Source organism: Phacochoerus africanus, chromosome 10 (genome assembly GCF_016906955.1).
Source record: "Phacochoerus africanus isolate WHEZ1 chromosome 10, ROS_Pafr_v1, whole genome shotgun sequence".
Taxonomy (NCBI): domain Eukaryota; kingdom Metazoa; phylum Chordata; class Mammalia; order Artiodactyla; family Suidae; genus Phacochoerus; species Phacochoerus africanus.
The window spans coordinates 3,182,509-3,205,307 of NC_062553.1; the positions used below are offsets into that span (position 1 = coordinate 3,182,509).

Sequence of the window (22,799 nt, forward strand, 5' to 3'; positions counted from 1 at the left end):
AGAGGTCTCTTTAAGAAGGTCCATAAGGGTGAACAGATGACACATACTTAGCTGCAGCCTAGTTTTAAATGAGCTGCTGGTATGACATGAGGCAGGGGAAATAGTCTGAAATTTTCTCCTGCAGCTCTTGTCCAGCCGTGCTGGCTTGGGGCCCCATAACAAAGCTATGACCTCAGGGATGGGTAAGAGCTGTAGGATCCTGTGGACATGAAGAGGGGGACAGACAGCCCGACAGGAAGCTGTCACCTTGAGTCACCCTCTCCTCTGAACATCTGGGGAGATTATGCTGAATTGATGCTAAAATGTATCTCCTGGAAACGTGGATGGAGCTTGACGGTGTCAGCTAAGTGACATGAGCCAGGCCCAAGAGGACTCCCTGAGTGACCCCCTTCTGGGAGGTACCAGAGTATCAAGTGGGCACCAGGTGCGAGGGGCAGTGGCACGGGGGGGTGGGCTTCAATTTGGGAAGATGACAGGTCCTGGGGACAGTGGCGGGGACGGCTGTATGACACGGGGAATATACTCAGTGCCTCAGAACTGCACGCTTTTAAAAAATGGTTACGATGGCAAAATTTCGGAGTTCCCTGCTGGCCTAGCAGTAAAAGGATCCAGCGTTGTCACTGCGATCGCTGTGGTCACTGCTGTGGCTCACGTTCGATCCCTGGCCAGGGAACTTCCACATGCTGTGGTTGCACCCCCCCCAAAAGGGTAAATTTTGTTATGTATATTTTACCAATATTCATGTATTTTCTGTGTCTTACGTTTTTTGCTGTAGCAAGTGGCATATGTTCTCTCATCTCACTTCCACTTTCGTATGTGGCTAAACTGCTTTTGTAGAAGGAGAGCCAGGCCAGGGCGTGAGGGGCCCCGTGTCTCGTCTTGGCTGCAGTCACTGTTTCTGACCCTGAGGCTCGGTTTGGGGGCCCAGGCCCCTCTGGGAGATGAGGGGCCCTCTAGTTGGTGGCCAAGGTCCGTTCCTGCCTGTCTGTGACCTCCCACGATGTCCCATGGGTCCAAACCCCCTGCTGGTGTCTCTTCCAAGTGACGGAGCTTCTGTCCTGCCCCCGTCGTGGGCCATGCTCCTTCCTGGCACCTGTGCCCCAGTGTGTGCAGAGGGCTGGCTGCCAGAAACCGGGGACACAAACCAGGCGGGAGACAGTCCCTATGGGGCGGGGGTGTCCTGCCTGCCAGGACGTCTAACAAACCCGGGTGTCTGTGCTCTTGTGCTATCTCGGGGCCACAGGTTCTGGAGGGAGTGGTCAAACCATGTCTGGCCTCTCACTGACCAAACGCTCACCCCATAAATACCCTCAAACGGGATGCTTAAACCAGGAAAATTTAAATATGTCTCAAGTCAAATCTTTTCTGTATTTCTTATGTTCTTTCTTTTCTACATGTCGTCTTTTCCTAAATAGACTTTAATGTACTTTAAGTATAGAGGAATCGTATACATTTCTGTTTCAGGAAAAAGCAAGAAGAGTTTTTTTTGTAAATTAGATTAACAACGTGTTCAGGGTGGAAGGAGCCGCGCGTGGCCGTGTTCTGCCAGCAGAGGGCAGTATGTGCACCTGAACTGTCTTCCGGCCGCTGGGCTGGAAACCGCAGATTGAAAGCCCTCTCCCCTTTCCCTTCTGGCCTGGAAGCCACAGTGTCACTTTGTTGCAAGACCCCTTGTCAGGGAGGCAGGTTTCACCTCCCCTTCCTGCCCTCGCTTCTTCACTGGCTCTTCTTTATTCATCTAGTTGCCAAAGAAATGTAAGATCCAAAAAAGCCACAAAATTTGGAAGATTTTTTTTTTTTAACCTCAGGCTACTTTAGTTCCCCAATGAGGAGAAAGTGTTGTCTAGGTTCTTTCGTTCCTAGGCATTCGAGTGTTTCCGCTTATGACATCATGAGCACGCCATTCCTGCATTCCTAGATTCATTCATTCATTTGTTCAGCCCATTTTTGCCCTGCACCATGTGTGCACCAGCTGGTGCCAGGGCGCACGGTGAACAGAACTGGCAAAGGTTAAAGCCAACGCTGATGTTCTCGTGCCTCAAAGTTCCCACCGAGACCAGAAGGAGGGGTCTCAGAGAAGAGCTTCGGGGGGGCGCAGGGGGTGGGGTGCTTGGTGAGCAGAGCCATCGGCAGCCTGGGGGACGAGCAGGCGGGAGCAGTGGGAGACGCAGTGTCTGTCCCACCTCCCGAGGATGAAGGTGGCCGCTGTCAGAGGCTCCCAGAGTCTCAGCAGTGGAGGGCAGAGGGAAAGGTGGCCGGTGGCCCTCAGCAAACCCTGAGAACTCGAGATGCTGTGGAATAAACATCCTAAAGCATTTAAAGAACTGCATCTGCAGCCTTTTCCTGGAAAAGGCCAGATAGATTTCAGTTTTGCAGGCCACATGGTCTCTGCTGTCCAGAATGAACAGGCCTGTGGAGTTCCCTGCTGGCTCAGTGGGTTAAAGATCGGGCTTTGTCACTGCAATGGCCTGGGTTTGAATCCTGGCCTGGGAAATTCTGCATGCCATGGGTATGGCCAAAAAAAAAAAAAAAAGAAAAAGGAAAAAACCTGAGAATTAACAGACTCACGAAAGAGGCACGTAAAAGAAAGGCAGCCACAGACAATAGCAAACGAAGAGTCCAGGCAGAGAAGGGTGTTCCAGTAAAACTTTATTGACAGAAGCAGGCTGGGGGCCGGAGCCCCTGCTAAAGCAGCTGATAAAATCTGTTGAATGCCTGGTTGTGCAGGGCTCGCTCCATGCACCCAGCAGGGTCCTCACCTGGCCTCGCCATGGTCCTGTGGGCGGGGCTATCCTGTCTGGCAGGTGACGTGTCTGCCTGGTGGCCGGGACGGGCCCCCTTCCTGCTCTGGTCCTGACTCACAGCCCCAGATAGAGCCTCAGTGGCTGTCAGATAACTCAGAGACTTGGTGATGGATGGACGGGTTTTAACTCGTTTCCTTTCTTTCAGTTTCATGAACAAGCGTGGCCTGTCCCCTAGCCCGTATCTAGGGAGCACCTCCAACGGCTACGCACACCCCAGCGGGACGGCGCTGCACTATGACGACGCCCCCTGCATCAACGGCTCGGTGAGTGCGCCCAGGTCACCGGCTTTCTGCAGTTATCCCCCTCTTTAGGGCTCGGGGGGGAAGGCTTTCTTATGCTCTGAGGCAGGACAAAAACTGCATCTCTCGTCCATGCTGTTAATTACAGAGCATCCGAAATCACCATCCGGAAGGAGGTGTTGCCTCGGGTTGGGACTTTGCTGCCTGCCCCGGGCACCTTCTCTCATCCTCAGGGTGGGCTCAGGGTGGGCTCGGGCGACTGGGACTCCCCCGTCTAGTGGGAGGAAGAGGGGAGTGGGGAAGAAGTGCTGGCCAGCCTGGCAGCCTGGCAGGGGCGTGTTCAAGTTCAATTCAAGGGGGGCTCTGTCTTAGAACATGGGTGTCAGGGTGTGAGCCGCCCTGAAACCCCATCCCAGCTGTGAAGCCAGCTGGAGTCTGGGGCCGCCCGCAGGGGGTAGGAGACGAGTCCTGTCCCACAGCAAGACAGCGCTGGTCCAAGGCAGCCTCCCTGCCCCCGGGCCTACCACCACCTTCGCCATGGGGCGCCCGGGGCTGGGGGACTCTGGCGCCCACGAAGGCCACAGCCGTCCACCCCGGCAGAGAGGAGTGTGGGGGCCGGGCAAGAGCAGGTCCCAGTCCAGTCTCTGCACCTGGCCCGGGTCACTCGTGGGACTGGCGCCCCGCCTCTGCTTACTGGTCTTGGCATAGACCCAACAGCCCGCTCCTCCTCCGAGCCTTTGATCTCAGAGCCACCTTTCTGGGAGAGATGACACACAGATGTGTCCTTTAATCTTCCTGGAGGGGCTTTCTCCCCCAGCACCTGGTGGGCCGAGAAACCACAGACCTACACAGACGCTGGGCCCGCGCCGCCAAGCAGTGTCCCTTCAATGTCTCCTGGGCTGGGCGCCCCCAGGAATGAGCTCTCTCTCTCTCACAGCTCGAGCTGCTTTAGAAACGAAAAGCTGCCACTCTCCCGGGCTCTGCTCTTAGGCATCGTTTCCACGTGTACGTGGCTGGATGGGCGACCCTCCTGACTGAGACAGAGTGTCCCGCGCCTGGGTTTGTGGCTTTTCCTGCCTATCAAGCGCTTCCTTGAGTGCAGGCCTCTCTCTAAGTTCTTGTACGTGCCGGGCTCCGTGGCCAGGCCTTCATCTCTCAGGTGTATAAAGTTCCTGTTTTTAAGCCAACGCCTGACCTCTCAGCAGTGTTTCAAGGTCGGTTATTCCTACCCATTCAGCCTTCCCCCGACGCCTATGGCACGAAGAAAGGACGTCTCCAAAGACCATTCCGACAGGCACAGGCGCACTTTTAATCTAGAAGTTCTGCGGAGTTTGTTTTCCACCTCTTCCGTGTGACCTCACCCGTTGGTATTTTAGGAGCACGGCAGTTAGTCTAGACCGTTTGAACAACCCCGGGCAAATACACCCAGTTGTCATCGCACACCCCTCATCCACGTTTACCCACGGGCAGCATGATTTTTAGATGGTAGACAGGTCCTCAGCATCCCCAAAATAGACACACCGAAGTGACGGCAGAGAATAAAACACTCCTGCTGTGAAACTTTAAACTTTTCTATTTTTATCACAAAAGGCTGTAATTACAATCTGGCGGGAAGGAAGTCTGTAAGAAGGCTATAAAAAGAGAGGAAAATAAGTATAGTATGTGAATTAATATTTTCTCTCTTTTTAAAAAAAATGCAAAGCAATTTATAAAGACCTTTAAAACTTGAAAGAATCTGGCTGTGGGTGTTAGTTTGGGTTTTAATTTATGCTTTAATGTCCATGCTCTAAAGTGGCTTGTAGCTATTTTTATCTTCTGTCAAAAGATTTCCCACTCAACTCATGCCATTATAAGGATTATATATTTTTTTTGACTTTTTTTTTTGTCTTTCGTGTTTTTAGAGCTGGACCCAAGGCATATGGAGGTCCCCAGGCCTGGGGTCCATCGGAGCCTCGGCTACCGGCCACAGCACCGCCAGACCCGAGCTGCATCTGCAACCTACACCACAGCTCGTGGCAGTGCTGGAGTGAAGCCCAGGGGTCCAACCTGCGTGCTCATGGGTGCTCATCTGGTCCATTTCTGCTGAGCCGTGATGGGAACTCCTCTATCAGTTCTATTTTGAAGCACCCTATTTTCTTGTCCTTTTTTTTTTTTTTTTTGCTAAGGCTGCACTGGCAGCATATGGAAGTTTCCAGGCCAGGGATTGAATCTGAGCCACAGCTGCAGCAACGACGGATACTTAACCCACTGCGCCAGGCTGGGGATTGAGCCCGTACCTCCTCAGCGACTGGATCCACTGCAGTCGGATTCTCAACCCACTGCGCCATGGCGGGAACGCCTGGCGCATGGTGTGTTCTATGATGACGGATTTCTTTCTTCTAACAGCCTGTGTTTTGGTTACTGCGGTGTCCTCAGGCATAAGCAAGCACCACTTGGAACACCAGTGATGCCGACAGTCGCGCCGCGGCCTACGCGGCAGGCGTGGAAGGGTCCCGCCTTCGAACCCTCATCCCCTCCCCCGCCCCACCCCCACCCCCTCCGGGGAGCCTGCGGCTCAGAGGCCGCCTAGTGTGTGGCTGTGAGCACCCCCTGAATCCAGCTCGGCCTCGGACGGCTGCGAGGCCCTCCGGCTCGGTTTCCCCACCCTCAGGGGTCCTACGAGAATGACGCGAGTCGATACTCCTGGGAGACAGGATGGAGTGCTTTGCTGGGCTCGTCACGCGTTTTCTCGTGGAGCCAGAGCCAGGTCCCCGGTCGGTCCCCAGTCCAGCATCCTTCCCTTATGTCATGTTGCTTCTGCTTGCTGGATGAGGAGGACTCCCGACCTCTGGTTCTCGAAAGAAAGAAAGGTCACAGCCTTTTTTTCCCCTCCTGCTGTAACAAACAGAACACAGCAAAACCATCACAAGCCATTGACCCTGGGAACGATTTAAGAAAAATAAAGAAACCTTTCCTGCATCCCCAGAGGTAAAAAGTCCGGTGGAATCGCTGCAGGGCTACCTTCCCACGCCTGTGTCTGTGGCCAAGGGAGCAATTCACTGTAAATATTTTGTTTCCGTGCTTTTCCCCCTAAGATGGTTGTGCTTTGCCTAAAGTCCTAAGTCCCATGAAGAGTCCCCCGCAGACGTGACGCAGATGGATGCTGGCGTGTGTGTGTGTGTTTCGCTGCTCGCAGGTGGGGCCGCGGGACCGTCTGCATTGTGGCTGCTTGCTGCTCCCCTCTCCGTGTGCTTTGCTTTCCGTGGCCGAGGCGCTAACGACAAGGCTGTGTGTGTTGCAGTGGGGACCTGGCGACGACGGCTGCCCTGCTCCCTGGGGCAGAGGCCCGGAAGAGGAGGTGCTCTATGATAACGCCGTCCTGTACGATAACATGCCGTCTCCGAAAATCTTTGCACGCTACCCGCCTGCTGACAGGAAGGCGTCTAGGCCGTCTGCCGACAGTCTGTCCTGTAACCACTACAAACACCCCACCTCCTGCACCCTGCCTTCCTCCCCGCCTGTCACTAACACCTCTTCTCTGGGGAGGGCATCTCTCGGGCTCGGCGCCCAGGTACAGCATCTCATTCTCTGTCTCCTCGGGTCCTCGTAAGCCACGGTTCTCCTCCAGGGCTTGGCAATGAGGTCTGCTCACCAGCTTGTGGTCCATGAATCCCCCCCCTCCCCCCTCCAGGCTAAAGCGCAGTTTCTCCCCCTCAACCAGAATATAATCTGCAGATGCGATCAACATTTGGTCACCCGGGAACGGGGTCAATATGCCTCCCTAGCTCATGTGTCCATTCTGTATTGCTTTGCCGGGCTCTCTTGCATTCTCGGCAGATTCTCCAGGGAATTTCCTCAAGCGTGCTAAGTGAAGGCAAAGGCTTCAGAGAGGATGGGACAATAAAAGTTTTTGGAGGATTTTTGAGCTGCGGGTTCCTTTCCCGGTCCCACGTGAACGAGGAGTGCCTCATGGCAGTTGCTTTCCCGTCCTTGGACATTAAAACGGATTATTAGGAGACCTGCGATGGTTTCCCATAATGAGTATAAAGACATGCTTGGTATAGTCCCCCAAACCAAGTGGGTGAAAAGCGTTTGAGATGCTCATCGAATGGTGAATAACCTTAGAATCGCACTGTTACCATCCCGCGCCTGGTATCTGTGGCAAAGAGGAACAATTCATTGCAAATACTTCGTTTTCATGCTTTTCACCCCAGGATTGCTTTTGCTTTGCCTAAAGTGCTAGGCTCCATGCAGAGTCCCCTGCAGACGTGAAGCGGATGGACGCATTTAAAACGATCTTCTTTCCCCTCCACTTTTTGGGGGTAATCTTAAGAAAATGATGAGCACCCAGTAAGATCCTAGAATCTCGGAAAGTGATGAACCACTTGTCTCCATCAAAGGCATGTGGGAAGATCCTGTTCCTTTTTTCACTTTTTCACATCAGTTGGACGTTCCGATTCAGTGAGTCCGAGGGGCCCAGGCCAGTGAGTGGTCGGACGCGTCTAGGTTTTAACGAGCCCTTAGAAGTCTGGGAGGTCATGTGCTTCATTTACTAAGTGAACGTGTCTCTGGTGATGGAGGTGTTTTTTGTGGGCATCAGAGTTCCCGTTGGTAAAAACTGGGGGATAAAATTCACTTTCCTGGACATTGTCCCCAGATTAGGCTGGAATCATGTGATATGTGGTTTATGTGTGTCTCAAGTTCGTTTTTATTTTTAAGTAGGAAACACATTTGCAAGTTGAATTAGAGTACCTTTAGTTTCCATATCCTCATGTGGCCATTTGAATGGGGGGGGGGCTGCTATTTAATGGGAAAAACCCATACTTACTCCACACCCGCTACAGGTACGCTCCAGGGGCGTGGGGTGAGTCATTTCACCTTTGCCGGAACCCTGTGGGAGGCATTGGCATCTTTTAATTTTATTTATTTTTATTTATTTTTGGCTGTGCCCACAGCATGGGCAAGTTCCCAAGCCAGGGATCGAACCCCTATCACAGCAGCAACCCGAGCCGCTCCATGACAACACCAGGTTCTTAACCCATTGCACCACCAGGGAACTCCAGGATCTTTATATTTTGAAATGAGCACATGGAGGCTCAGAAAGTTGTCACGATTTGCCCAGGATTTCCTAAATGATGGAATTTGAAGTTCCCCAAATCCAGGCCCAGCCCAGTAAGAAATGTGGTACCACGCAAGAGCCCAGGCGTGGACACCTCCCACCAGCCCTTGCCATCCAGCTACACCGATCACCCAGCTAAGGGACACATCAGCACGTGCAAAATGCAGCGTGTCAGCCTGCAGCTGTCCAAGAAGTCGGGTGCTGTTGAATTTCTTTGGAACCCTGTGGGTGGAGTTCCCTGGTGGCCTTGAGGGTTGAGGCTCCCGCGTGGTCACTGTGATGACTCTTGGTCTCTGCTGTGGTGCGGGTTCAGTCCCTGGCCCCAGAGCTTGCACGTGCCTCGGGCACAGCCAGAAAAACCACAAACCTGTTACAGTGTAGTTCACACCGTTTCTCTATGTCGCTCCTTAAGCTTCCTTCCTTAGACCCTGCCCGTGACTCAAGAGCTATTTATCCCCTTGGGCCATCAGCAGAAAACCCCTGGGAGCTGCCCACTTAGTGGACTGTGGTGCTGCTTCTTTGAAGAGCATCCCACCAAAATCCAAACTGTGTCTCTTTGGAAGCACAGACTTTTGGCGACCTCATCAGACAGCCACCCCCCCCCCCCCGCCCCGGGCCAGCTTCTTCATTAGCATATGCCCCCTCCCAGGGGAAATAGGTGACTTGGGGGGTGTTCCACCCCAAGGCATCCCAGGGCTCCTTGTTTGCTTTGAATCTGGATGCTAGAGGCTTCTTAGCCGCTCCAGGAAAATCACGGCCGTCCAGTGCTGGCAAACTGCAAGGGTTTTCCATCTGCGCTTCGTTCTGCGTAAAGAGCCTGAGGCTGAAAGAGTTGACTGCAAAGACATCCAAGGTCTTCGTCTCTTTGTTTTTAATTTTCTCATATGTTTATTTCAACAGTTGAAGAGTAAAAAGCCCCCTGTGGCCTCGAATGGGATTACGGGGAAAGGCAAGGCTCTGAGCGCGCAGCAAAAAAAAGCCGATTCAGCAGCCGGCGTGAAGCGGACACCTTCAAGTAAGTTGATCCCCCACTTCCCGCCTTCCAGCTGTGGGTGCGGTTCGCAGCCTTGGGGCTCTGTAGCCATTTTCCTCTTTCACCTGCTCAGGTGGAGAAGGCCAGGTACGGGGGGCAGCTGGAGAGATGGGGCAGTTGTGGGGGCAGGTGGCAGGGCTGCTGTGAGTGGCCCTGAGCCGAGGCTCAGGACACCTCAGTTTATGTCCCTGATGTGCTGCTAACGGGCTTGGGTTGAGTTATGTAAACCCTCTAAACTCAGCCTCTCTGCGTTAGAGGTGTCTGCTGTGGTTTCTGGGACTGAAATCTTTGGGGTACCACAGGCACCTGCTGGAGAAATAAGGATTTATGAGAATCTCACCTGCGGTGCCTCCTGGTGACGGTTTAATCCACCTGCATCCCTCTCCAGGCCACCCCACTGTACAAGCGAGTCTCACAGGAAGCTGGGGTCACGGGCGTCTGTGTGCCTTTGCATTTGTCCAGCCCTGGCTGCGCTGGGGGGGACTCCTCTTTGGGCCAGCCTCGCCCGTCGTTCCTTCTCCCACTCTGCTCCCTGCTGGGGCTGCCCAGATAAGACAGAGCTGTCGCCGTGAGTGGGTTCAGTGCAGGCTGACATCCACTCGGCGAGAGTCGGACGGCGCAGGTGTAAGGCTCAGACGCGGTGGTGTAACGGAAGCATTTGGAAAAATGCAGAGAACCACACACATCAGGAGACTGTTTCTGGTGGTGACAGGTCCCTCTGTTTTCAGATTATGGAACATTTTATTCACTCTCGGCCTTCTTTTATTATTTATTTATTTATTTATTTATTTATTTATTTATTTTTGTCTTTTTGTCTTTTTAAGGGCTGCACCTGTGGCATAGGAGGTTCCCAGGCTAGGGGTCTAATCGGAGCTGCAGCTGCCGGCCTGCACCAGAGCCACAGCAACGCCAGAGCTGAGCTGCGTCTGCGACCTACACCACAGCTCACGGCAGCGCCAGATCCTTAACCCATTGAGCCAGGCCAGGGATCGAACCCACAACCTCATGGTTCCTGGTCGGATTCTGTTTCCTCTGCAATGGGAACTCCAGCCTTGCTGAAGATTGTAGGCCGCATACCTCAAAGGGAGGAGTTAAAGGGCTTTCCTAATGTTCCGTTTTCAACTTTGAACTTTGTTTCAAAGAAAGAACATCGGGTAACCTGAACTCCTTGCTTTTCTGTTTAGTTCACACTCGCCCTATTCTTTTTCATGCTGAATTCTCGTGGTGACTCGCTCTGAGCTGGCTCTGCCTGAGCCGACGACTGCATAGGCTTTCTGAGTCCCCCTGTCATCTTATGCTGGGTGGAACCTAACTGCATACTGATGCTTTTATTTATTTACTTTTTTCCAAGACGCTGACCAGTACAAATATGGCAAGAACCGGGTGGAAGCAGATGCCAAGCGGCTGCAGGCCAAAGAGGAGGAGCTGCTGAGGAGGAGGGAGGGCCTGCGGGACCGGCTGGCCCAGCTCCGGAAGGAGAGGAAGGGCCTGAGGGCGGCCATCGAGGTGAACACAGGTAGGAGAGGCTGCTGGCCCGGTTGGTCACCGCCTGCATTAGCATCGAGGCCCTGTCTACTCCGCCGGGGGTCTGAGCCTCACAGGCTCCCACTGAGACCACGTCGTCCCAAGAGATGCTTCTTGCAGTTTGCAGGCCTCGCCGGCAAGTGCAGGGCAGGTGCCACCATGTCTAAGAGCCAGTGGAAGAGGCAGGCAGAGGCCAGCCCGGCCCTCACCCGTTGGCCAAGGCTGGGTAGATGCCCGGAGCTGTCCCAGCCGTGGGTGCTGTGGTCTGGTCACTGTGCCTCTGGAGGCCAGCAGGAGGACGGGTGATATGCAGACGCCCAGGGAGGGCTCTGGGTGTGGTGGAAGGACCCCTCCATTCCCTGAGGAGGGGCTGCGGAGAGCAGGGTGGTGCTGGGTTCATGGAAGGGACGGGGGGAGAGGCCGGGGTAGTGGGACCCACCCCCTGGAGAGAAGGAGGAGCCCGGGGCAGCACCAGAGTGTGTCCGTTCTCTCTGGCAGAGCTGGCGCATGGTTCTTTGTTCTTGGGGTGGGGCTGCTGAAAGGCCTGCCACCTCAGCTCAAGACAGAGTCTTGTCCTGGGCTCAGGCTGACTTGGGTGTCAATTTTGGCCTCGGGGGCGAGGAGGAGGAATGCTGACGAGGCGGACACCGCGAGGGTCCCGTGGAGACCAGGACGGTCAGAGAGAAGGCCCCTGCTTTCCAGGGGCTCCCGTGCAGGAGGATCTGGCCTGCGCGCGGCAGCCAGGGGGCAGCCCCAGCCTGTCCGGATTTTGTGCCTAAGTGATTTCTGAGAAGGAAAGTGCTTTTGGAGTTTAAAGAGCAGGAGGCTGGGTGTGGGCTGAGCCCACCTGTGGGAGGGGCAGAAGCAGCATCACATGGGAGCCCCCCCGCTGGGGCATCTGAGCCAGCGCGCTGGGTCACCAAGGTGGGAGTTGAGGCTCCGTCCCTCTGTTTCCAGTTTGCAGGACTGTGAAGGTGCAGGAAGATGAGGCCAGCTTCTGGCCTCTAAAGAGACTCACGTGGTGCCAAGCACTAAGCCAGGGCTGCACACACCAGTCAGTTAACCACTCAGAATCAGTTTTCTTAACCTGCCAATGGGCATATTGCCCGCCTGCCTGTGTCACTGCAACACCTTTCAAATAAAACGCATAAAGTGAACGTGCTATGTTCTGTGGAGATGCAAGATGTATTAAATTTTGACCATGGGGCAAATAAGATGACTCAGGAGCACAAAAGTTAGAACAGAAAAATACTCGGACTTTTCAAGTCAGCGGCACCTTTGGAAGCCGTCAAGTCCCAGTTCCTCCTTGGAAAATGAATATGTTGAGGCCCAGACCCCAAACTCCTGGCATTTGTGACGAGCAGAGTCCTGTGCTTGTTTGGTCCTTAGGCTTCCAGATGCAGCAAAGGAGAGCAGTTGGGAAGGACCCTGCTCCTTCCAAGAACAACTGGGGCTGGAGTTCCCGTCGCGGCTCAGTGGGTTACAAACCTGCCTAACATCCGTGAGGATGTGGGTTCCCTTCCTGGGCTCACTCAGTGGGTCAAGGATCCGACGTTGCTGTGAGCTGTGGTGAAGGTCACGGACGTGGCTCGGATCCCGCGTTGCTGTGACTGTGGTGTAGGCTGGCAGCTGCAGCTACGATTCAACCCCTAGCCCGGAAATTTCCAAATGCTGCGGGTGCCGCCTTAAAACAAACAAACCAACAAGAAACCCAGCTGGGGTTGAGTTTTGCAGAAAGGACCCAGGTCGGGGAACCCAGCCCCCAGACTGGCTCAGCTCCTTTCTGGGGTGTGCGAACGGCTGCCCTTGGTGGTTCTGGAATCTCCGCCGGCAGCTGGCACAACCGCCTTGCTGTGGTTTCAGGCCGGAAGACGCAGACCATCCTGGAGGAGAAGCTGAAGAAGCTGGAGGAGGAGTGCAAGCAGAAGGAGGCGGAGCGCGTCAGCCTGGAGCTGGAGCTGACGGAGGTCAAGGAGAGCCTCAAGAAGGCCCTGGCCGGCGGGGTCACCCTGGGGCTGGCCATCGAGCCCCGAGCGGGGACGTCAAGTCCGCAGGTAACGTCACCCCGTCCCCGCAAAGAGGCAGGCGTCCCTTCCTCAGGCGGATGCTCGCTGTCCCCAGCGTCCCCTCCACGGGCAGCTCCCCGGGGGCCTCAGGCGTGTTTTCGGGTTTCTTGCCTCGTTCCCTGAACTTGTCCGAAGGTGGTGGAAACACTCTTTTCTTCCCTGCTGCAAACTCTGACTGTAACCAGTACAGTTCTTTCTGTCTCTTCCGAACCACGTCCTCGCGTGGTGCCAGGCTGTGAGCTAGAAACCTTCATGCCACGTGGCAAGTTTTTACAAAGTGTCTATAGCACACCCTAAGAGTTATGCCGGGTGCTGGCGAAACAGAAATGAGTGAAACCGCCAGTGTCCTTGGAACCTGACAGAGCAGACAGAAGCCACTTTCCGAGCGTGGGCGGGCACCTTGGTGACACGCCGCCCACGCCCCCTGGAGACCTTGCTCTTGTCCCTCTCACAAGCTGGGCCCTCCCTGTCTCGTGAGTCAGACGCGGTGGTGCCCATTCTGCAGATGAGGCGCTGGAGGCCCAGCACCTGCCTAAGAGCACGGACCTGGGCTCGGCCCTCCTGCCCTCCCGGAGCCCCGGACGCCCCCTCCAGCCACCGGCCAGCTCCCCCAGCTCTCATTTCCAAACCCTCAGGCAGAATGCCCAGCCTGGATGAACAGCCCCTTCCCGCCTCCCGAGCCCCTCCCCGCGGCACAGGCAAGGTTTTTGGGTTTCTGGGTGTACAGCACCAGCGAGGTCCTGTCACCTCCCTGCCTCCCCCACCAGCTGTGGTCACCCCATTCTCCCAGTCCACAGACACCACCTCCAAACCTCTCCAGGCTCCAGCTGCCTGTCCCTCTCCAGGGACCACCTCTCATGTCAGAAGACAGCCCCCACTCCACTTGGCAGAGCAAATTCCAGCAGCAACCTGGGGATCCCTTCTCTAGGCCTCGAAGTTCCATCTGTGACGTGGGGGTGATGGTACCGCCTACTGCGTGGCATGGGGCGTATGAAAGCTCCGGGCACAGCCCCTCACCCAGGGACGTGTTGGTCCTTCCATTGTTGTGTCCACCAGCTCACACGCGTGTTCACGCATCCTGCCACCGACACACGTGTGCCCTGCGCCCCCTCTGAGCGCAGCTGTGAACGTGGCAGATGAGGACTCGTGGTGGTGGAGCTTGTGTTCTAGGGACAGCGGGCACTTGTGTCAGGGCTGATCGGTGCCACCAGAGCAGTACAGCAGGGGAGGGGCCGGGGGAATCCGAGTCCCAGGGCCGGTGGGCAGGGCCGCTTCTCAGGCCCAGCAGAACTGGGGACCCGGGGCCTTAGGAGGCCGGTTCTACCTGGAGGGCAATAGCAGACCAGAGTCTGTCCCTGGGACCCTTGTCAGGGGAGGCTGGGGGCAGGAAACCTGGGGGCGCTGGGTCCTTAGAGGGAGGCGTGGCCCAGACCACCCCCTCCTGACCCCGCAGCCGCCTGTCATGCTCTCTGTCCTGTGTTCTCACCTCTCTGCCCTCCTCACTTTCTGCAAAGCATCTGGAGAGTCCCTAGCGTGTGGCATCTTAAACCATAGCTGCTGCCCGGGCCGCAGCCCTGAGGTTCCCGCCTGGAAGCCCGAGTGTGCAGCCTGGCCCGCCCCCCCCTCCCTGAGTGGCCCCATTTACACACACCGCCCCCACCCATCTGGTCTGGACATCTTCCGGCACCGCTCACCGCTTGCCATGCCCAGGGCGACCCCACATTCCCCAGGGCTTTCCCTTCCTCTGGAGGGTCTCCCGCTCAGCCCCCTCTCCTCGGCTTGTCTTCCTTCCGGCCGTTCTGGCTGCAGGACTGGCTTGTTCCATCTCCCGCTCTCGAGAGCTGGAACAAGGGGCCAGCTTGGGGCCACTCCTTTCTTTCGAGAACCCCTCCTTGGACCCCGGTTGCCCTGCCCTGCCCGGCGAATGGCTCTCTGCCTTGCTCCCACCCCGACCACATCCTCGTTAGAGAGACCCAGCTCCGGGAACATGCCAGCTGCCCCTCCGAGCCCAGCTCAGCGTCCCAAGGCCAAGGTGGGGGCCTTGTCCTCTCCTTCTCATTGTCCCCACCACCCCTACTCCCACCAGCCAGCGCGGCCTTTCTAGGCATTTCTGGGTGGAGGGACCATGGGGAAAGCGGCTGCTGGGGGCCGTGGCCCTGAGCCCTGGCGGGGAGTCCGGGTGACCCGGATGGTTAGTAATGGAAGCGCTGCTCTCCCAGAACGACCTCGGCGTAAGCTCTCAGCGGTTCGGGGAGAGGTGTCCTCGGGGACTTCGTTTGGGGGAGAGCAGAGCAGATCACCACCTTCTTTTCCCCACAAAGCAGCTTCGAACCACGTGGACGCTCCGAGGCTGGGGACGGTGGGTTCACTTTGTTCCGTCTCAGGTCTTCCTTTGACCCACGTGGACTGTGCTGGAGACGGGAGGGAACCCGTGCTGCTGATGTGTGTGTGGGGACTCGCTGCCACCGGCCGTGTGCAGGGGGCCCCGCTCCCGGGGCTGCAGGAGCCCCACAGTCGGAAGGCTCTGTGCACCTGTCTGCGTGTGACAGGCCGTGTGCTGCTGGGGACGTGGACAGGAGGCCCTCCGCCCGCCCCGGCCTGTGGAGCCTCGGGTCTTTGAGTCTGGGAGGTGGATATTTTAAAGGTGCTCTTAGAATGGGGCACTGTGAGGTGCCCTTATCACTCTTACTGTTTTTGCCTCTTCCCCAACCCCCCCCTTTTTTTTTTTTTTGGTCTTTTTGCCATTTCTTGGGCCACTCATGCAGCACATGGAGGTTCCCAGGCTAGGGGTCGAATCGGAGCTGTAGCCCCCGGCCTACGCCAGAGCCACAGCAACGCGGGATCCCAGCCGCGTCTGCAACCAAGACCACGGCTCTCGGCAACGCCGGATCCTTAACCCACTGAGCGAGGGCAGGGACCGAACACGCAACCTCATGGTTCCTAGTCGGATTCATTGTCCACTGCACCACGCCGCGACCTCCCCATTTTTTTCTTTGAAATAAACCATGTTCCCAGTGGAAACAGTGATGGAAGCTGTTCCTCAGCAGCCTCTTCTCTCCTGTTAACAGTCTCCGGTGTTTCGGCATCGGACTCTGGAGAACTCACCCCTGTCCAGCTGTGAAACCAGCGACGCGGAGGGCCCGGTGCCTGTCAACAGCGCGGCCGTCCTGAGGAAGAGCCAGCCGGCGCCCGGCAGCTCCCCGTGCCGGGGCCACGTGCTTCGGAAGGCCAAGGTGAGCGCCTGCCCTCCTGCTGCAGGGACACCAGCAGTGACACAGCAAGGTGTGGCGGGGCTCCTCAGCCTCAGATTTTGGTGGGGGGGAGGGGTGAAGGAGCTTAGGTCGGCCTCTTCCAGTTCTGATTCTCTGCCAGGTGCCCTTTCCTGGGTCCCTGACAGGTTCCTCCCAAAGGCAGGGCCTCCCTCAGGAATCCTCCCTCTCAGCAGCCCCCCAACCCCCGCCTCTCCTGCCCTGGGCTTGAGTGGAGCGCGGCCAGGTGACTGCTGGGGCCCTTAAGTGAAAACTGCGGTTGGAAGCTCAGGGGCAGCCCGCCCCGCCCCGCCCCGCCGCCCCGCCCCTTCCAAAGCCCCGCCCCTCCCTGCCGCCCCGCCCCTTCCCCAGCCCCGCCCCCTCTGCCCCCAGGAGGTGCATCATCCTGTCCTACCTTCCAGTGTTCTGGTGGGATCAGTCCCTCCATGTTTGATGTTAAACCTCAGAAAATTTGGAAAACTACATTTTATCACGAGGAGCAGTTCTTGACAGTTACAAAGTGTGCGGTGTGAAAATCATACTTGGCCCAATTACGTTGAGATGAGTTCGTTCTGGTCGGGCGTCCCTGTGCCGTCTCCGTCTCCGGGGCTGCTCACTGCTGCCCTTTGTCCTCTGGCAGCGTTGGAATCCGTTCCAAACTGGCTAGAAACAGCTTCTTCTCGGAAGAGAGCAGCTGGTGCTGGCGGAGAGCAGGAGCGTTGACCCCTGGCCGCAGGCCGGGGTGCGGGCGGGCGGTCCCGATGCTGGGGGTAAGCCGCAGCCCGGTGTCTGTCCTCACAGCGAGTGCGGCGGCTGAGCCTGTGCGTTTCGGTAGCTCTGGGGAAGGAGGACCACTGCCCATCGCCCATTCTTGGTTTATCACTGTTACGCTCGCTTGCCGGGGAAGCTGCGTTGCCTGAGACAGGCCTAGAAGGGAGCCATCCAACAGGGCCCCCTCGTTCACTGCACAAGGCGGATGCAGTGAAAATACTTCATTTATTTGCTTTCTTTCGCGTCAGAGGAATCAGTTTACGGCTCTGTGAGCCCGGCCTCTGAAGGGGCTGTCCATGTCTGTGCCTGTGGGGGGGGGGGTGCCAGGGCCGGAGGCCGGGCCTCCACACGACCTGCCCTCCTCCTGACCAAGGGGACGCGTGCCCTCGTGGCTGGTTTGGATGCTCAGCCGGGCCGGAGGGTGGTAGCGCCCCCGCCCACCAGTCCAGAGACCACCGTGGAAGCAGCCGGGGGTCCCACCCAAGGGAAGGGTGGTGTGGGAGTAGGGGCGTCAGTCCACTGGGTGGGGGGCAGCTCCTACCTTTTTTCTGAGGACGTTGCTGAAGCTGACTTGTTCTGGGCCCCGGCACTGGTACCCCAGGCAGCCTCCCTAAAATAGCCTCCACTTCCCAACGAGGGATGCTCTGAGTGTGAGAGGCGCACTCCTGAAGGTCACGGTTTCAGGGGTGTCCAGGGGTCATGGGGTTTCCCAGAAGAGGGGGCCTCGAAGGACCACCACATCCAGCCTCAGGCCCGGCATTCTCCCCTCGCCAGGGGGAGATCTGGAGGCCGGGACATGGTGGCTGCGGTGCTTTCAGAGCCAACACATATGCCCAGGGTCCAGGGGACCAGGGCTCCTCTCAGCTGGGCGTGTGTGTGGAGCCCTCTGCCTCATGGCCAGCATGCCCTGAGCTTGGTCATGGAGCTACACGCATCGATGGGGGCGTGAGGCCTTGGCAACCTGTCGAAGCATCCTCCGCCCGACCCTGGGGAGGCTGGCCAGCTTGGAGAGAAGCTCACGTGGGCGCTGGGCTCCCGGCTGGCCCTGAGCACCTGCTCTGTGCACAGCGGCCCCGGGGTGGCCTCTCAGGGAACCGGGGAGGAGACTGTGAGGTCCTCCTGGCCTTTGCAAAGACAGACGCCTGCAGGTGCTCACGAGGTGGGGGCGGCTCAGCTTTGGTTTTGTTTCTGCCACATTTGCTCATGCCATGCCTTTAACCATTAATGAAGCTTGGAGGTTTGATTCTAGAAAAGCTGAGGCATTCCTAGGTTTATGCAATATGAGAAAGTGGGCAGTTCGCTCAGTTAATGACCCCGCAGGAACACAGTAGGAGTCAGCGCCACACAGGTGCCCCCCCCACCGGGCGGGGCAGGGGGCAGAGCCGGGCCTGGCACCAGGGCCCTGTGGGTGCCGCCCCCCCTCCCCAGTCTGCCCAGAGCCATTGGAGGACTCACGCTGACGGTTTTGGACCATACGATGACTGTCTGTTGCCTGGGAGCCTCCGTGCCATTTCCACCACAGCTGCCCCAGCACTTTGCAGGGCGCAGGTGGGACGCAGCCTGACAGGCCTGCGCCCGACGCCAGGTGCTTCGACCCTCACACTCTTCCTGTCGCCTCGCTTGCAGGAGTGGGAGCTGAAGAACGGGACCTAGAGCTGGCGGACGCCCCGACTCATGCAGCGTCGCCCGTCGAGGGACCCCAGGGAGCTGGCCCGGGGCTCCGGCTGCAGGATGCCAGCTAGGCCAGGACCCAGACCCGCCGCGTGTATCTGTCTACTGTATAATGGTGCCCTTTAAAGAGATTCCTTGTACTGCTTTGGCTTCCAACTTTATTTGTTGAAAGACAGAAGGGGACAGAAGGTATTGTGGGAGTGTCCCCATGGCAGATGGACGAGCCACGTTTTTCCACCAGTTACACGATCGCTTTACCCAGTTTCAGCCCCACCCCGACTGACGATGGACGGGCCGTCAGAGGGCCATGGAAGGCGTGGCCCGTGCTCCTTGTCCCCGGCGTGCCTGTGTGACTGGGTGGGCATCGGGCTGCCTGCTCCTCTCCCAGGGTCGAGGGGCTGTAACTGCAGCCCCAACAGCAGGATCTCCCTCCCTGCGTCTCAGCGCCCCCTCCCCGCGTGCGCAGCCCCCTCGTCACCGGGGCAAAGGCACGACGGAATTGTGCTGTGAAGCGTTTTTTACTTTTCTTTCTTTTTTTTTTTTTAAGATTTTCTGGACAGATGCTTTTGTCACCAGGACATGAAAAGCTGCCACTCTTTTTCAACTTAAAAAGGGTTCTCTTTTTATCGTGTCACATTTAGCTCCCAGGGTTTTTCAGAGATTCCTGTATCATATTTTATTAATTTTTTGTACTGCTTTTTGGAGGTAGCAGATACGCATGGGTGCCCTTTTCTGCTTCGCGCAGGCCCTTTCCACCCCTTCAGAGCCACGGTGACCCTCTGAGACCCGGGTGGCTTGGGGCGACGGTCACCCCCTCCCCAGGGCACATCCGTCTTTGTTCAACGTGGGGCAACAAAGGGACCCTCGAGAGCGTCTCTCCCACCGGCTGTGGCCCCCAGTTTGCAAAGGAAGCCATGACCCGCGGGGGGATGTGACCTGATGCTTCCTGCCTCTTTGTGTTTCCCCGTTTGCCTCCCGTGGGATGTTTCTCAGAGCCGTCGGACACTGGCACGAAGGGGACAGGCCAGTTCACAGGGAGAGCTCGTCTGGGTCTGAGAACCAGGCCGGCTCTCCTCTGTCTGCAGTGGGACCTCGTGGGACTTGTCCATGTGTGGCCACTGCCCAGGATCCGTCAACCGCCCCACAGCCCTCTGCAGACTGGCCGAGGGGCCCCAGGCACAACCACCCAGGGGCTCTCGCCCCGTGGTCGGGGCAGTATCCCCTGCCTGGGATGTTCGCTTCTCAAGTGCGGCCACAGGAGGCCAGAGAGCCGTGTGCCGGCATTTCCCAGATGGGCCTGCGGGCATATCCCAGGGCCGCCTCGCCTTCTGCACCCTCGAGGCCCACACAGGCCCTGCTTGATTTTACTGACATGAGTTGTCTTGGCGCCCAAGGAAGCTCTGCAGCAGGACCTGGAGGCTGTCTGACTGGAGCCCACCTGAAACTTGAATTTACCGCAAAGCTGTCGGTCAGGTTCGTGGGCAGCCAGCTGGCGCCCTCACGCTCAAGCCCCTTCGTCCACGGCTTCCGTGTCAGGTGCCCCCCTTGCCCCTCCCCCCAGGGAACCCAAGCCCGGAGGGAGGGGCCTCCCCAAGCCTCAGGCCCGTCAGCATAGGAGTCAGGACCCCTTGGCATCATGCGAAGCTTATCTTCCTGTGTGCCCTACTGCCTCGTGGGCACATCAGTGTTCACCGCTTAAGGCTCCTGGGCTGTTCTGACTGGCAGCCAGCTTGGCCCGAGAAGATGGCCAGGCTTCGATCGCTACCAAGAAGGGAACCCAGGGCCTTAGCCTGGAGCAGGTGGGCGCAGCAGTGCGCTGGGGGGACGGTTAGCGGAGGCCACCCTGGGCATCGCCCTGAGTCTTTGTCGGTTGTGCCCAAGGACACAGCCCACCGATGCCACGGCCGGGATTTGGACCCTGGGCTTCCACCTCCTGGCGCACAGATTCTGTGTTCCCCAAACCCAGGCTTCTGCGTTCCTTTCCAAAGCCTTTTAAAGGATGGTGGCTTCAATCCCATTGGGCTCCAAGGAGCCCCTTAAAACGGGCCCCGTGGGGGACGGGCCACCAGCATCGGGCCCCTGTGATAGCGTGGGTTCCCCTCCATGGTTCTAGACTTCATCAGAAAGTTCGTTTAAAGCATTTGCTTCAAAATAAGTTATTTATGTGTATATGTTTGATAAATATGGGTTTTAATTTATATCTGTACATATTAGACACACCGTGGACTTCTTGTCAGAATTCTGACAGTGATCTCGTTACGACCCAAAACTTGCCCACGTGGCGGCCCGGGGATAATGGCGGAGCTGCCAGGCCGGGGGGACCCAACCTCAGCCCTCTCTCGGGGGAGTGGGACGTGGCCCACGGGGAGAGCCCAGGCTCCTAGAGAAATGTCACCCATTCCTCTGACAGAGAGTTCGGGTCACGGGGGGCCAGCCCGTGCCGGCAGCATCCTGCCCCCGCATGAGAGGGTTGTGGTGACGGGAAGGATGGAGGGGCTGCCGGGAAGCTGTCACCCTCGGGGTCCCGAGGCCCTTCCCTGAGCCCTGAGGCCACCGCCAACCTCGGGCTCCTGCTTCCAGCTCTGCTCAGTAAGCTGTCGCCAGCCTTCGAGCGCCCCTCTGTTTCCATATTTTTCTAATGTTTTCCGTTCTTTCCCCCACCTTGTGCGCAGAAACCCAGTGCTGGTCGGAGGGCGCGCCGGGCCCCCTGACATGGGCTCGGGAAGGTCTCGCTGGCACACGTGTAAAACTAGCTTTTGCCCCTCTGTTCGGGCACCTTGGCGTTGTCCAGCGCGACCTGGTCCCCGAGTTATTTTTGGCAGCTTCCCAAACCCTGCGGCTTCTCTGATGGGTTGTGGGTGCGCCCCCTTTGGAAAAGTCTGTCCTCAGAAGTGTGTGTCCTGTCCCTGCAGGCCACCTGCAGAGAGGAGTTCCGGGTTAATCACAGCAACAGTTGGCCGTGAATTTCTGTACAGCTTTGAGGCTGGGGCAGGCGCGAGGGTTGTGGGCAAAGCTTCTTGTGGTCCCACCTTTTCTTTCCAGAAGAACAGCCATCAGCAAGCTATTGTGAAGGAAACGTCAGTTTTGCCCACCGATCTAGTTGAGCAGGCAGTGTTCTGTTTATTCACCACGTCCTGGGTCAGGAAGCTCCCCGGGCTGAGGACAGGGGTGGCGCGCTCAGGCCGGTGGCACCTCTCCCGCCAGAGAGATGGCGCAGCAGTGGCGGCTGCATCCCTGCTGGGGCCTTGCGGGCGCTGGGGGCTGACCCGCAGGTGCAGCAGGCAGGGTGCTGCTCGGCTCAGACAGAGGTCACGGCGACACTTCAATGTTAAACTGTTGTCTTCCCCCCCCCTTTTTTTTTTTCTAAATTAAGTTTTTTAATAGAAAAAATAATTTCACCCATGGCAGAGATTTAAGGAAAAATTCTGTCATTCCCTTTGTCGTTGTGGCATTATCCCCCCTCCCCCATGGGCTGGGTTGATACTGTGAAATAAACTAAAAAGTAAATAACATTTTCATGCCCCCCCCCCCATACACACACACACACCCCCCCCATCACGGAAAAAGAAAGCAGCCTTTCCGTGAGCCCCTGGCCCCAGCGGAACTAATGTGTCACCTGTAAAGACAAAGATGAGAGAGCTTCCTGCCCAGGGAACTGCTGGTCTCAGGTGCCCATCTCCAGAGCCGTGCTTCCAGCTAAGTCCCCCCAGAAAAGCTTACCTGAACCGCGTACAGGTGCCCCAGGGTATTTCGCGCGGTTGCCATGGAAGAAATTTTCTAGATGGGCTCATCCGGTCATAATTCTTAGGGACCAAAGGTGTTTTTAACAGGATGATCTTTATATTTGATTTTTTTATCGAGAAGGGAAATGGTGGCTCTACCTTTGTAGCATCAACTTTTAAATTATAGCGATTCAGCATGAATTGACCACGGCTGTAAGTTGTAAAATGTTTTCATATTAAGAATGTAATTATTTCCTTATTGTATTTTTTAGAAACGAAAGTCATATTTAAAATTCTCTTTGAAAGAAACAGGCAAGAAACAGGAAAGATTTTTTTTAAGGAAATATGTTGGCAGGGCCCGTTTTAAAAGAACTGTAAATATATTTTCACTGTGTTCCTCGATGTATTTAATCCATAAAGTAAGAAAATTTTATCCGAAGAAACTCGCATTGGCAATACGAGTTTTCAGTCCATTTGCCCGGTTTTGTAGTAGCCACACTTGAATTTTCTGCTCTATTAATGGATTTTCTTTTCTACAGTTTCGCATGGTGCAGCCCGCAGACTGGCGCCCCTGGCGTGCCTCATGTGTGTAATGTCATGACTAATAAACTCGACTCTTCCAA

General features: G+C 56.7%; 1 protein-coding gene across 4 annotated transcripts in view; it reads left to right on the plus strand.

Moving 5' to 3' along the window:
- AFAP1 (actin filament associated protein 1) overlaps window positions 1-22,799 on the plus strand; it is a 133,527-nt gene extending 110,728 nt beyond the window's left edge. For 3 of the 4 annotated variants that reach the window (XM_047799507.1, XM_047799509.1, XM_047799508.1), the window contains exons 12-17: window positions 2,950-3,067; window positions 9,042-9,156; window positions 10,526-10,690; window positions 12,562-12,752; window positions 15,833-15,997; window positions 18,410-22,799. In XM_047799507.1, the coding sequence (XP_047655463.1) occupies window positions 2,950-3,067; window positions 9,042-9,156; window positions 10,526-10,690; window positions 12,562-12,752; window positions 15,833-15,997; window positions 18,410-18,436 (781 nt within the window). In that variant the 3' untranslated portion in view covers window positions 18,437-22,799. Of the gene's footprint in view, window positions 1-2,949; window positions 3,068-6,323; window positions 6,594-9,041; window positions 9,157-10,525; window positions 10,691-12,561; window positions 12,753-15,832; window positions 15,998-18,409 lie in introns of all 4 variants that reach the window. The other variant, XM_047799510.1, reaches the window with a different exon arrangement.